Source organism: Miniopterus schreibersii (genome assembly GCF_964146895.1).
Source record: "Miniopterus schreibersii genome assembly, chromosome: 6".
In the NCBI taxonomy this organism is placed as follows: domain Eukaryota; kingdom Metazoa; phylum Chordata; class Mammalia; order Chiroptera; family Miniopteridae; genus Miniopterus; species Miniopterus schreibersii.
The window spans coordinates 74,408,315-74,423,083 of record NC_138107.1 but is presented as its reverse complement, the minus strand read 5'-3'; the positions used below and the strand labels follow the sequence as shown (position 1 = coordinate 74,423,083).

Genomic DNA, 14,769 nt, shown 5'->3' with positions numbered 1-14,769 from the left:
GCTATGAAGTCTCCAGTCTGTCTCTTTGCCACCTGTCTCCCATTTGGTGATGACCGTGACACACTGACCTGGTCTTGGACATCTTCGTCACACAACTCCAGCTGCATAATGCGCTCAAAGGGTCGGAAGAGTGCTTCATTGAAGTGGAAATGAGGTGGCTCGCTCCAGTCAGTGAGGACCTCGGTCAGTATGTCATGGATGAAGGAAACAGCCTTCTGAGACACATGTCTTTCTTTATGGCAGGCAGCCTGCGACATTCGTGAGAGAACAGAACACCGTCAGGGCCTTCAGGCAAGTACGAATCTGGTTTCTGAAGGTTTTCCTAACCCACCTCGTTGCAGGCAGGTGGATGCAGCAATTCTGTTCAAGTAACAAACATTTCAAGGGATATGGATACATGACCAGCACACTAAACTGTATTCGTAATGGTCTAACAAACTGATCAGACACAACTCCAATTTCACTTGAATGTTTCTAGGAAAATAAGAGTATCTAGTCATTTCTTCTTCTTTTTTAAATGTAACATGATGGTTTTCTTGGATGATATGGGACATGCTGACTATAAAGACACCAAAGCGGCCCATGGTCTCATTCTTAGCTGTGCCCCAAACATATGAAGATCAGGGGTCATCTGTCCCTCAGTGAGGTGGGCCAATTGCACCAATATAGCTCTAATTGGTCTAGAGCTTCTTGTATCCAGGCCCTTTCGTAGTCTTCTCCCACCCCGACCCTGCGCTTGGATGTGTGGCTTTCTCTGGAGAACAGCAAATATTATATAAGTAGAGAATTAAAATTTGTCATAATTTGGGGTTTGCCCTCTTGCTTGCCTTTGGAATTCTAAAAATGCCATGAGAACGAGCTGGGGCTAGTCTGCCGGAGGAGGAGAGAGCCCGTTGTCCAGCCTTCCCAGTCAAGGCCATCATGAACCAGCTGGCCACAGGTGACATGTGAGGCCAGCTGAGATCTGCCAAGCCGGAAGAAGTGCCCAGCTGAGCCCAGCTCAAATTTCTTTTTTAAAAAAAATTAAATATATTTTTATTGATTTCAGAGAGAGGAAGGGAGAGAGACAGAAACATCAATGATGAGAGAGTCATTGATTGGCTGCCTCCTGCACGCCCCCTGCTGGGGATCGAGCCCGAAACCCAGGCATGTGCCCTGACGGGGAATCAAACCATGATCTGCATCACTGGTCGATGCTCAACCGCTGAGCCAACCTGGGCACAACTCAGCCTGGGCACAACTCAAATTTTTGATCCAGGGAGTCATGAGTTATAAATGGTGGTTGTTTTAAATCACTAGGTTTCTGGGATGGTTTATTATAGTGTAATAGATAACTGATATACTGTTTCTCCATACTAAGGTATTATTTTCTACTCCCTTTCCTTACCAGAATGTTCTCAGGTTAGTGAATTAAGTTCCCCAAAAACACTATATGACATATCTCTACCAGATAAGCACTACAGAGCTATTAAGAATAGTTATCACTGCAAAACAGGGCAACAATTTTCCTGCCAACTTAGAAGCAGCCAGGCATCATGTACTGAGATGCTAAGATGGAGAGTTAGCATATAAATTATCATACAAACTGCTTTCCTTTGGAGAGGGAAGGAGGTTCTAGTATTCATTTTGTTGGGAAAACCAGGACATATGGTTCTCCTTCTTAGAAGGTACTGCTCAGAGTATAGTTAGCTATGAGAAAAAAGAGACTGGCAGGAACGAAAGGCATTGTTACAGTCCTGTATAAAAACAAAGCTTCAGCCCGGCCGGGCGTGGCTCAGTGGTTGAGCATCGACCTAGGATCCAGACGATCAGGGTTCGATTCCCAGTCAGGGCACATGCCCGGTTGCAGGCTTGATCAATGACTCTCTCATCATTGATGTTTCTATCTCTCTCTCCTTTCCTCTCTCTGAAATCAATAAAGACATATTTTTAAAAATAATAAATAAATAAATAAAGCTTCAGACTCAGGTTGATACCAGGCGGTAAAGAATGGAAACTGGCTGTGTGAGGCACTAGCCAAACTGTAGAGGAGGAGGGTCCTGAGACCAAGGCAGTGCTGCCCTTTGGGATGATTCTTCAGATGCCATGAGGAATAATGACAGATCTATGATGCTGTGACTGGGTGAGAGGAACCTTCTCATTGCGCTGTGGCCACAGCACTCTGTCCCCACACTGATTGCAGACCCCTGTGCGGGCTCCACGGAGGGGTTCCCCGAGCCTCTCCCTTCCCAGGCCCTCACCTCCACCAGGTGCGGGGCCACGAGGCTCCAGCAGCGCATCACGTGGAGCAGCGGCCTTGACTTGCTGCGCACGATCCTCAGCATGGCATCCCCCAGGCGGAACAGGTGGAGGGCACTCTTCCGGTCCTGGGTGGATTTCACTTCTCCTACGGGAAGAGAAGACCATAAAAGCCATAAGGGCGAGCTCAGAGTTTGACTTGCTCAAGCACAGAGGTAGGATGGAAATCAGAGACCAGTCCTTGGGCCAGCAGGATGACGGGGTGAGTGCTAACCGGGGGAGGAGAGGGGCTGGATTCAAGGGAGTCTTAGGCGGCTCCCTCGGCAAGGCCCGGGCACACCTCCCCTGGTCACCGCTCCGTTCCCAGGGCCGCCGTGACAATGTGAACAATGCTTGTGGATGCAGGAGAACGATTTGTGGTTAAGTAGGAGGGCTGGGGAGTCAAGCTGCCTGGGTTCGAATCCTCTCTTCACAGTTTAGTAGCTGGGTTACATTGGACAGGAGATTTACATCTCTGATCCAGTTTCTCATTGTAAAAATGGGGACAATAGGGCCTATTTCTTAAAGTTACTTAAGGATTAAATGTACTAATACTCATAAAGTGCTTTTCACAGACACATACTACTTGACCTACACTCCCAGCTATCATCATGACTGTTGGGGTCATCACCCTCCGTGGTCACCATCCACTTTGCCAATCCTTAGAGGCACCTCCGAAGCCCTTGCCAAGCAAGTCATGCCCTTTTGCCACCCAACAACATGCTGTCTAGCCTGCTGTGTTTCACTTCAGTGCCGTCCTTGCCCACTCTGATCTCTTATTACTTCTTTGCCGCTATCACCTTAGTCGTCTGCTTTCCCTTCTCGCTCATGGCCTGCTGCCTCCCCTTTCCTGCCTACAGAACGCTGACTATGATCAGGCTCTTCCAACCAAATGCTTCTCATGAGTCTTGTTGTATCCAATAAACTTCAAAATGACAGTAATAATAACCACTGGCATTTATGGAATGTTTGCTCCGCATCAGCCTTGGTGCTTTGCGTCTTTTAACGATTTTAATTTTTAAAGCCAACCTTAAGAAGTAAATGTACTTCCTGCCACTTTACAGATTAGTAAACTGGGTGCTGGAAAGGTGAACTGACTTATCTAAGACGATGCATCTGGTAAACGGTGAAGGCCGCATCCTGACTCACATCTGACTGACTTCAAAGCCAATGCTTCCTCCTCCTGGGCCTGCTGTCTCTTCCTGTCCCTGGTCATTGCTTTTTGTAAGCTCAGCGTCTGCGGATTTCTCCAATGCACTAGACTCAGAAGGCTGCCCTGGGCTGAGAGATGCCCTGGAGGTCCAATGGTTCTGGAAGGTTGGATTTATACAGCTAAGGTTCTAAAGTTTATTCAAAACTAGTGGGGAAAGGACAGTGGTCCTCATTTAGAATCTGCAGTAAGGGTCAAAAGGCCAAACACATTACACTTAGAAAGTCAGGTTCCTAAAGTGGAAGGGACCTCAGGGGTTGTGCAGTCCAACCCGCCACAGGGCCCCACGCCTCCGCCTGAGCTCATCGGGACCCGGTGCTCACTGCTCCGGCACAACCCAGCTGTTGACGGACGGCTGCCTTTATGAGCAGCTGCCACCATTTGGGACCAGTGAAGGATTCAGTACAATTCTATTCCTTCCTCCACAGCTGGCCTTTATCTGGCCTCACGTGTGAAGACAGTGGCGCCGACCGGTCATTAAAAAGGTGTGCCCTGACGGCAGTTTTCCTAGGAGTGGCGCCAGGCTTCTGTTGGCCCTTCCATTTTCCTCTCCCACCGTCCACCTTGGAGTCAGTAGCAGCTTCTGCAAGTTGCCTGACCTGAGGCGAGTGGTGTGGTTTGCGATATGGAGAAGGGTTCCACCCTCGGGAGAGCTATCTGCACCCTGAGTAGCCACATCATTTCTCTATCATCACCGCCCCAAAACCTGGCAGAACCTAGCCCAGCTCTAGTGGTAATACCCGCCCCAGTGGCAGCAGCTGCACTTCCATTCACAAAGCAGAATCCCACCCCTCGCCCAGGCACACGCACATCACGCCTGGACACTGGGGGACACATCAGCCAGGGCGGCCGCGTGCGGAGGGAATGCGGAGCTGAGCCTTCGGGCAGGGTGTTGGTGTCAGAGGCCTGGGCTGTTTCCTGCTAGCCTCATGGCACAGTTTCTTCGGGGAAAGAGTTACCTGGCATTGCCAGCGAGTAATCTACTGTGTCCGTGACAGAATGGAAAAGCTGGGACTGCGACGCTTTCTTCAGCTGGTAAAGAAAACCTCCCAAAGCCATGAGGTTCAGCTTATCAGTAGCATCTTCAAAGAGCCTGGATGAAACCAAATGATTTGTTACTTGGAAATAGTTCAGCAAAGTCTTTATCGCAGAATGATTACGGTAACTTTGTTAGATGTGATTAATGAAATGTTGTATAAACACTGTAAATAAACATACGGGATTATTATATCGATTATGACTGTATACAGTACGCTCTACCTCCAAGAGTTTAATCTGAAAGGCACAGACCATATTTAAAAAAACAAAAATTTTGTATCCCAGGAGTAGCTCAGCCATTGCAGGTCCTCATAAAAAATCTGGCAAGAAGTTGAAAGATAGCAAAGCATCGCTCCCAGAAACTGAATGACTGGGACTCCTTAGAATTAGCTTCAATTTCATAAGCTACATTAAAGAAAAACCCAGAAAATGAATTCAGGCTTTTGATGGACTACAACTGATGAATATAAGGCTGGGAAGGGCTCTGAGAATACAAAGGGAGAGTAAATCCCATCCTGTATGCGCCCTGAGGGCAGGGACTGTCCTCATTCCCTCCAACTCACACAGCCCGTGGAAGCTCCAGTATCTCCTGGAATAACGAACACTCCTTAACATAAGGGACCTTGCCAGGTTCCTTTGTTTTCCACCCAGCCAGGCACAGACTTCTAGGAGGAGTTTGGGAGGAGGTTCATCCTAAGTGTGGGGCGTGGCAGGAGACAGAAATTCTCTTTGAAAAAAGTTAAGAGGTTTACATGACTGGAGAACTAATCAAGTTATCCCAGGAGTAATTCTGAGACCAGAGAGATGGGTGTGGTGTTGCCCGCTGGTGGTGGGTGCTCCGTGGTGCGGAGCCTTTCTGGGTGCGTGAGGGGCGCACACACCTGTCGGCCTGCGTGGACAGCGTGAGCACGGCCTTGGCAGCGCTGCTCCCGGTCATGAGGCTGCCCCCTCGGAAGGTGGAGGCCCGGCCTCGGCTGCCTTCCCTGATGAGTTCTTGGATGGAGAGGGGCTGGATGACGGGGGCCACGCTCAGGGAGCTCTCCTGCTCCGGGCTCTGCTCCGGGGGTGAGCCCTCACATTCCGGCTCCCCAAGGAGTCCAGGGCCTCCGGGTGCCTTCTGGGTCTGGCTGATGGCCAGTGGGGGCTGAGAGGTGCCATCGCTGAAGTGGGTGTGCTCCAGGGTGCCCACGTACTCACACACCCTAGAGAGAGTCACACACAAACAGCTGGTAAAAGCTGCAGCTCAACTGGACCAGCTGTGCAAACCCCACAGTGAGACAGAAAGCAAATTCAGCTAGTTTTATAGTGCTCCCCAATTTCCTCTTTCCTCTGGGGATAGCCACCTCTCTCCCTCTCTCCCCTCTTGCACTTTGTGTATCCATGTGGATATCCAAAATCCTTCTTTAAATGAAGAGGAAATTAATAAATATGCAGCACTGTTATATTGCTGACACATGACCAGCTTTCAGATCTGAATACTATTCACTTAACTTACATGGTTTATCATCCACTATTTAAGAAAGTGTTTTTTCTTCCTTTGTATAACACATCTGCCTCTCACAGACTATGTCAATAATCTATTCAGAATTCCCTAAATCAAACTCCGTCACTCTGTTCTTCTCTAAGTCGTACATTCGGTTGGGCCCCTGGTCCCTCTTCTCTTTTTAATCTCTCACTTGGGGTTTATCCACACTCTGTGAGTTATCATCATTTGTTTGCGTGCCGCAGACCCTGGAGTCTACCCCTTCCATCACCCCCAGGCTCCCATGGCGGGGTGGGTGCCATGCGGGGTGGGGATCCCGCCATGCACCTGAACACGTGTGGCCAGCAGTCCGGGTTGTGGCTCCCCATCTCCAGGCCTACACTGAGGATGGCGTCCATGCACAGGACGTGGGCTGTGTGCAGCGACACCCCCTGCAGCTTCCCGATCTGCTCCAGTTTCTGCTCCACTTTTAGTTTCACTGTGCCAGAAAGACATTCATTAAAATAGCATTCCAAGTGAGGGAGACGGAAAGGGAGAAAGGATGGAAAGGAAAGAGTGTGCTATCATGCAAGGGCAAAGGGAAACAGTAGGCATCACCGGCAGCAAGTGTCTCAATGGCAGGTCCCTGTGGTTCATCATGCAAACTCCCCAGCCCTTGGGCCCCACAGACATTGGAGACTCCAGCTCTGTGGCTTCAGAAATTGGATGGAACCTGAGTTGGTGGGTACGGTTCCCCTAGGCCCACCCCTCAGTGCTGGGTCAGGTGCTGACCCCAGTAAAGCCACTTGTGCCCAGATCCTTCCCCTGCCCCTGTATACTCAAATTGATAACATGGAAGAATTCCTGGTGTTCTACATGTTCTGAGATTTAAGGTTACATATTCATGATGATGGTTGCCTAAAACAACATCTGTATTTCACTCTGAATGCCACATTGACTGCTTTATAACTGAAAATTACCATATCATTTCACTGCCCCAGTTTACATTTATATTGTGACCTTCAAATAATAATTTTTTATTGTAGATCACTAATGAGAAAGGATGCAGAAGGTGACTTAAGATGTCAATTATGCAAAATGCCAAGGCGAGGCCAAACAACGACGTCCTCCATGAAGAAAGGTGTCAAGGCATTAGAAGAGAGGCCTGGTGGGGCAATGAGTGATGGGCCAGAGCCCAGAAATACAGCACCAGCTCTAACCCTAACAGCACACTCACTTCAGAGGAAGGTGAACAGTACTCCTGCTGTAAGGGGCAAGCTGATTCTTAGCAAAGCATCATTTGTCACATGGGTGTGATATTGATTTTATTTTTTATTTGTATATAATTTGAAGATTAGTTTTGGTTCTATAGTTTTAAAAGCTTTAAATGTAAGGATTTTTACATAATTTATGGTTGTACATATTAAGTAAAATTGTGATGCCCTTTTTTTGGTTAACACTGGGATCTACGAGCCCTGCTTTGCTTCCACGTGGGTCTCTAAATCTTTCCAGTTTGAGGAAAAGTGGCCTGGCCTGTTTTCCTCTCAGCTTTTAAAAATGTGCCCAATGTTCCTATTGCTAGCTACTGTACATACCTGATACACAGCATGAGTATAAATTGGGCCAAGCTTCCCACTTTCCCTTCTGTTTGCTGCTCCCGTTCACCCTCATCAGGAAGGCCATTCTCTTTCCGTATACTTACATCAGCACCCGCTTCACTGACTGATTTTAACAAGTAAAAATCAACTCTTTCCTGAGCTCACAAAGCTCAAGTTTTTCTCTGACAAGAGCAAAGTCTTCCTGCGCCTCCTCTCAGGGATTTCCTCCATCTGTTTGATTTCCCCCTTCAAAAACCTGGCCATTCGGCCTTCCCCGCTGCAACCTGCAACACCCTCAGATGTGCACTCTGGGAAGTGCCAAAGCTGGTGGCCAGGTGACGACAGGGGTGTGACTAGCCCAGCCGCTGGACCCTGGTGTCCCACACAACGCCTGTGAGCAGCCAAGTGAACCTTCCTGGTGGCCAGCGGCCTGTGTCTCTCTGGTCCAGAGAGGTCTCTGCAGCAATCTGTTGGACCATCCAGGCAAACAGACCCAAGCCTATGACCCAGTGGGATCCCACGATCAGTGGAAAACCTACGCCATGCATCTCACATGGAACGGGCACAAGTGTCTGCTCTTGCCCGTGCCCGTGTGTGCACACCACACATACACCACCGGGTGGATTAGGCCCTTCAGCCCTCACCTTGCGCTATGGCGTCGCCGGGCTCCTGGGCTTCCTTGTCTTCTTTCTCTTCCTGGACACAGGAGGCCGCTGCCATCTGGGCAAGGGCCGAGGCGCAGTTGGCCGCGACTCCTTTAGAGGAAACAAACGAGTCACCCCTTAACCGAGTCTATTCTCTAACCACTCAGCTGGCAGAACTCTCCTAAAAGACTTGTTTCCCACTAGGGCCGCTCCCAGTGTGTTCCCCAGGGACCCCCCCAAGGCCGGTACCTAGGGCACAGCTCAGCCGCGCCGCTTTCCGCAGCCCATCCAGGCTCATGCAGATGGCATCTCGTTCTTTTTGGTTCTGCTCTTTGATGCCCTCAGCTCCCAGAATGAAGGCCAGCCCTTTGGAGCTCCCCGCCATGCGGCCGGTCAGGGGGGTTGACAGAGTATCGATCAAGTTCTTCCAGCAGCCAACCAGAATATAGCGGGCAAACGCCACACCTAGAATGCAATGGGGCATGGGTCACTTTCCAGAGGAAAAAAAACACCTGGCCATCAATGATGGCACGGGATTCTTCAACCATCAAAACAGCAATACTGAGTGGTGTGCAGTTCTACTACAGGAAAAATAATTTAATGGATTTCACTTTGTGCTGATAAATAATGAATGTTCCTTCGTCAGCCAGATGATGCTAAGTAACTTCCACCAGGCACTTGCTCTGCAAAGACAAAACCTTAACTCACCGATGTCAGCACCGGAAACTGCCAATAATGATGTAACTGCTAGTGCCACATGCAATGTATGTGTATTCGTACACTCAAGACCCTCACCTGCCACCGTGGAGTCATCGATCCTCCTGCTCTGGGCAAAAGGAGACTCTGTAGATGCTGAGGCCATCAGCTGGCCCCCAATCGCGCTGCTCTCCAAGCCATCGATATCTGTCGAGGAAAAAGAGCACCAAAACCTGCCATTTATCAAAGTTATAATGTAGGTAAAGGACGGATGAATTCAAATAATGCAAAGTTTATCTGATCACTGAGATTCCACAGTTCTAGAAGACACTTTGATGTGACATCAGGATTGGCCACAGTTAGGACAGGGACAGTGTTGATGCTCCGATGGCTGCTATAGTGTTTCCTTGCACATGGTAAAAAGATGAGATGGAAGTTTCCAAGCTCTAGGTTAGTTGCTGTTCAAATTCACCTGTCACTTTATAACTGGAATTTGCTACAGAGAATCACAGAGCCTAATTTTGTCTAATTCTTATGAGAAGTCCATTTCCTATCATTAATCTAAAGTTAGATGACTTACCAATGGACGTAGCAATTGAGCTTCCAGCTCTATTAGAAAAGGGATGGCTGGCTAACAGTGATGACTGATGAATATGGCGACTATAAGAGCTTGTTATTTGTACATTTTTACATCTGCCGAATGACTCCTTTTATTAAGCTTCAGGTAAAAGATTAAGTTTGGCACAAACTATGGTATTTTAAAATTAAACCTGGCAGATTTAAGATCCCCACCCAAATTCCAAGGCCCTTCTAAGCTCTGAGCAGTACCATGAATCCATACTGAAGAGAGTTTATGAAGACAGAAGGAATCCAAGGACTGTTATAGGTAGAATGAAGGTCTCACACATGAGAGAATTTGTATTTTTCAAATGGATGCAGATGTTACCGTGATTAATAAAATATAAACTGGTCACTTGTCCAGTGATCCTGATCCCCAACATTTAAAACCCAGCCTTGCTTCCCCCAAATTCCTTCCTAGTTCCAGAATCAAAGTCCCAAATACCAGACAATGACCAGGATGTGGCTTGCTGTGGAGAGACCTCACTCTACGCCTTGATTTCCTGCCTGATTCCTAACTGGCCCCCAAATTCCTCATTGTTGGATGTCATCTGCCAGTAGCCCATTCTGCCAACTTTGTAAGAGCCTCCAATACCAACCACAGGCAACGCAACATCCCCTTTGGACAACAGATCCTGCCTCCTAGCTGGACCCTGCTGCCCCTCCCCAGTCCTGCTCCTTCCTGTCAGTGTGCCTTGCCTGGGGCAGAGCCACCCTGAGCTGTGTGAGGACGTGTGGCACTACACAGAGGGCAGGGAAGGTGTCGACACAGGGCCATACTCCACATAACCTATGAGCTGAAGCCATGACGGCATCGCTCAGATCAGAAACCAGCCTGGGAGCTCAGATCAAATGGAGGACAAGCCTGCAGAGCTCACTTAGTAAGGCTACTGATGACCAAACTTTTGAGCACTCCCTGATCTTTACCTGACATCATGGTTAAGCGATGCAAAGCCATGAATGGCTGCTTTTGCCAAAAATTTGCTTCATGACCACACCCCACGATGCTCTCTGTGCTCTCATGTGAAATTTTTAATAGTCAAGTGGGATTTTTAAAACTCTGCACACTGAAGACACAGATGCTGGACAACTACTTGACATTATTTTTAATTTCTGGTACAGCTGGGAAGGGAAGGGAGAACCTCTGGTATGGGCAAGAAATGGGAATGAAGCCAAGTTTAAAATCAATCATTTTACATTACTGGCAAATTTCCAAGAGTACTGAGTGATATAGAGTAGGATAGATAATAGTTACCTATTAATACATGAGAATTTCCAGGAATAATTCTGGGTGTTGTGCCCAGAAAGTACTTCATATCCCAGAAGAGGCCTATAGTTTGCCACCAACAGATACAGGGCCTAAGTAAGTCCTAATCTAATGGGGCACAGTGAGCTCCGCAGAGTCCCACACGGAAAAAGTTCAGAAAACTCTTGTGAGGTGAATTCATGACACTTCTCTGAAATTGTCACCAACTGCCGGGGAAGACTGCTTGAATTAAACACCATTGCATCTCTGAAAGGGGAACTGAAGAGTGAGCACTCCCACCCCACCGAGCGGCACGGAGCCGCGTCAGGAGCCACTGACCGGTCAGCATGGTGATGAGCGGGAGGCTGTTGTCCTCAGGGCTGCCCCAGTAGCCAGCCTCTCCCAGCATGTTTCTGTCGAGCACCTGATGGTAGAGCTCCTCAATCCAGGCCTGGGAGAAGACCATCAGCACCCCGCTGGTCTGCACCTGCTTCATGAACTCTTTCTGCAGAGAAGATCGCAGGAGAAGGTGACCAAATCTGACCCCTGCAAGCACACAGGCTCCTCCACTCCTCCGCTGCCTCTTTACTCCCCACGTCCCCCGAGTCAGCACTCGTAGGAAAAACAAAACCTCGCTGCTGACTGAGGGTAGGAGGGAACTGAGATGGAGAAGCCCCAAACTTCATGAAGTTCTTTTCCTTTATATCTTTTGGAGAAACACTGCTGAAGGATTAGGGATACCACATTGTATATTTTTTACTTCTTGATGTGCGGAAGGATTATAAACTGCACAGAAATACTGAATAGGGCCCTTCCTCACTGCTCAACAGCAGCAGCAGAGGTGAAATGCACTCCCTGAAAATACATGGGTGTTTCAAGAGATACTTATACTCATGAAGCCACCACTGACCCTTGGGAATCTACAGGTTATCAAGCAGATGAACAACCGCTGACACCCTTGATGCAGCTCCATGGATCAGAGCAGCTCCATGGATCAGAGCAGCTCCATGGATTAGAGCAGCTCCATGGATCAGAGCAGCCCCATGGATCAGAGCAGCTCCATGGATCAGAGCAGCCCCATGGATTAGAGCAGCCCCATGGATCAGAGCAGCTCCATGGATCAGAGCAGCCCCATGGATCAGAGCAGCCCCATGGATTAGAGCAGCTCCATGGATCAGAGCAGCTCCATGGATTAGAGCAGCTCCATGGATTAGGCTCACGAACTGAGCTCGGGCAGGGGAGCCGGCCACAGGATAAGCACCGTCCGTCCGACCCCATACCTCACAGGAGGTGCTTTGTTATTGACAATGAGTAAGCTTAGCTCTGGGTCTCGAGGAGGTCTGGGTACATTTTGGAAGACGATGAAAAGTTTTAATAAAAGACACCTTCATTTTCAGCAAAGGGGACCATTCCCTGCACGTCTTCTGCTGCTACGTAACCTGCTGATCGTGTGTTCTGGAATGTGTCCTATGTGTGTGTTGAATAAAGCCGCCAGCTGAAATTCCTGGGCCATTGGCAGGCAGCCGTTTCCAGGCCCTGCACTTGGGGTCCTGCACCCTCCGGAGCAAGGTGGTGAGTGTGCTGGGCTCACCGCGCTGTACAGGTTCCATCATGTCTCTTTCCACCCCCCACAGCGCCACCCCTCGCGGGGCACTGACACTCGGCTTTCCAGCAGAGGCCCCCTCTTGTCCCGGGAGGGTCTGGGTGGAGAGCCACACTCACCATCGTGCCCGGGGCCAGGGCTGGCCGCTTGCGGTAGTAGTCGCCATGGGACAGCTTCAGGTTGAGCAGCAGAGCGCAGTGCGCGGCCGTGTACAGGCTGTCCGCGTTCATCAGCATCTGCAGGCTGAGGCTGCTGTTCCCGTCGAATCCTGGGGAGTGCATCATGCCTAAGGGGAAGACCAAGAGGCCTCAGGGACTGCAGACAGCGCACTTGGCAAGACTGGCTTATGGAGAGCCACGAAGCAAGCCCAGTGACAGGAACATGCATCGCGTAGGACATTTCTGTAAAGCAATGACAGCCAGCAAGTCCTATCTTTGGGAACAGTTATAGCTCTAGCCTGGTGGGGCAGAGCGTACAGTCTGGAATCAGTCTACCTGGGCAAATCTTGATGCATTACTCACCAGCTACTTTGGTAAAATCACCTAAATCCTATAAGTCTTAGTTTTTTTACCCAGAAATGGGCAGACTATTTGGCTATGTGTATCTCCTGCTCAAACTCTTCAACGACTTCCTACACAATAAAAGAAAACCCAACTTCCCCCTTTTCTCTCCTCCCACTCCCTCAGTGCCTAGAACAGTGCCTGGCATATAGTAGACCCTCAAAAATAGTCGCTGAATGAATGAATAAGAATTGAATGAATAAGTTTGCTATGAGAACTAGATGCAATAATGCATGGAGAATACTCAGTGCAGTAACTCATAGTTACATACTTTTCTAAAAGTAATAGTACTCCTCAAATTTGAGGTGACCAACTATAGGAACTACAGCCTTTAACATATTCTCACTATTTTATTTTCCCAGTGTTCTATAAAGTTCATTCTCTCCTTCTGTTATTAAGATGTTCTTTACGACAAAAGCTGGAAGGATGAAGTAACTTTTAGCACTTCTGCAAGTGTATCCGTGGGATTAAATTCCCAAGAACAGAATAAAGACATATCTTGATAGATGCAACCAAAATACCTTCCAAATAGTTCTATACCAATCCTCCCTCCTACCCACTATGTGCAAGAACACTCTTCTACCCACTCAGCTTGCTGCGCATTGTCAAATTCTTAAACCTTTGTAATCACATTATGTGATTTTCTTGATAACAGATTTCTTTAAGTCTATGATTCTAATTTTCTGATGATAGACGCTATAAGAATATTTTTTTTAGCAATTTGGAAAGAGTTACAGAGAAGAAAATAAAAATAATCTGTAATCATACCATTCTGAGATAACTATTAACATTCTGATGTCAATTTTGAATCCTTTTGAATATTGTAATAACTATGTATGGTGTCAGGTGGGTATAACTAGATTTACTGGGATGATCACTTAGTAAGCTACATAATGTTTAATCATGGGCATACACCTGAGGCTAATATAATATTGTATGGCAACTATAATTGAAAATAAAAATTATTTAAATTAAAAATAAAAAAATGTTTAAAGCAAAAAAAATTGTATTATGACCATTATCCATATCATTAAATATTATCTGAAAACTTCATTTTAAATGACTACATGACATCATAAATGGACGTACAGCAGTGCCTCAGTATTCGAACGTCTCGGTCGGCGAACATTTCAGTTTACGAACGCCGTAAACCCGGAGGGAAATGCTTCGGTTTCCGAACACGTCTCAGAAGTGGAACACGCCACGCGGCTGCCGCTGAGGGCAAGATCCTGAGGCCCAGCCGTGGGCTGCGGAGTCCTGGGTTTTCGAATGTTTCAGGACTCGAAGGGTCTTCTGGAACGGATTGCATTCGAAAACCCAGGTACCACTGAACTATAACTCATTTAACTTTTCCCTTATTTGGGGGCATTTAGGTTATTTCTAACATCTTTGCTGTGAAATGATACCACCTTATGCATTCTGATACGATCTCTGCTTGAGTTTGCTTCCTTAGTGTAGACTTCCAGGGTTCAGTGGCGTGTCAGCTTCCCCAGCTCGCAGCAAGGCTCGCATTCGGGCAGAGTAGGTCTCTCCATCATAACTGAACATCACGAACCTAAGGGACTGCGATCTACAAGCCAGGTGCTCAGGTCCCTCTATCGATCGCTGTGTGAGGTTAGCTCTTGTTCTTAGTCCCCAAGGAGCCACCTTATGCAGGTGCCACTGTTCTACACAGGATCAGGAGGCATTTCAGCAGCTACAGCAGCTTACGCCCACTGCCATCTTTATAAAACCCATGTTGGTCTGAAAGTTTTCAAACTCCCCGACCACAAGAAACTGTCTTTGCTTTCCAAAAACAGGCTCCCTTAAATCACACA

The 14,769-nt window shown here is 48.0% G+C and overlaps 1 protein-coding gene across 1 annotated transcript in view; it reads right to left on the bottom strand.

Moving 5' to 3' along the window:
- Nucleotides 1-14,769, bottom strand: part of ARFGEF3 (ARFGEF family member 3) — a 109,048-nt gene that overhangs the window by 21,692 nt on the left and 72,587 nt on the right. Inside the window, exons 13-22 of the mRNA XM_081140141.1 lie at nt 12,512-12,678; nt 11,129-11,294; nt 9,025-9,132; nt 8,479-8,694; nt 8,230-8,340; nt 6,336-6,486; nt 5,407-5,727; nt 4,447-4,580; nt 2,241-2,386; nt 69-248 (exon numbers count right to left, since the gene is read on the bottom strand). Coding sequence (XP_080996267.1) covers nt 69-248; nt 2,241-2,386; nt 4,447-4,580; nt 5,407-5,727; nt 6,336-6,486; nt 8,230-8,340; nt 8,479-8,694; nt 9,025-9,132; nt 11,129-11,294; nt 12,512-12,678 — 1,700 coding nt within the window. The remainder of the gene's footprint in view (nt 1-68; nt 249-2,240; nt 2,387-4,446; nt 4,581-5,406; nt 5,728-6,335; nt 6,487-8,229; nt 8,341-8,478; nt 8,695-9,024; nt 9,133-11,128; nt 11,295-12,511; nt 12,679-14,769) is intronic.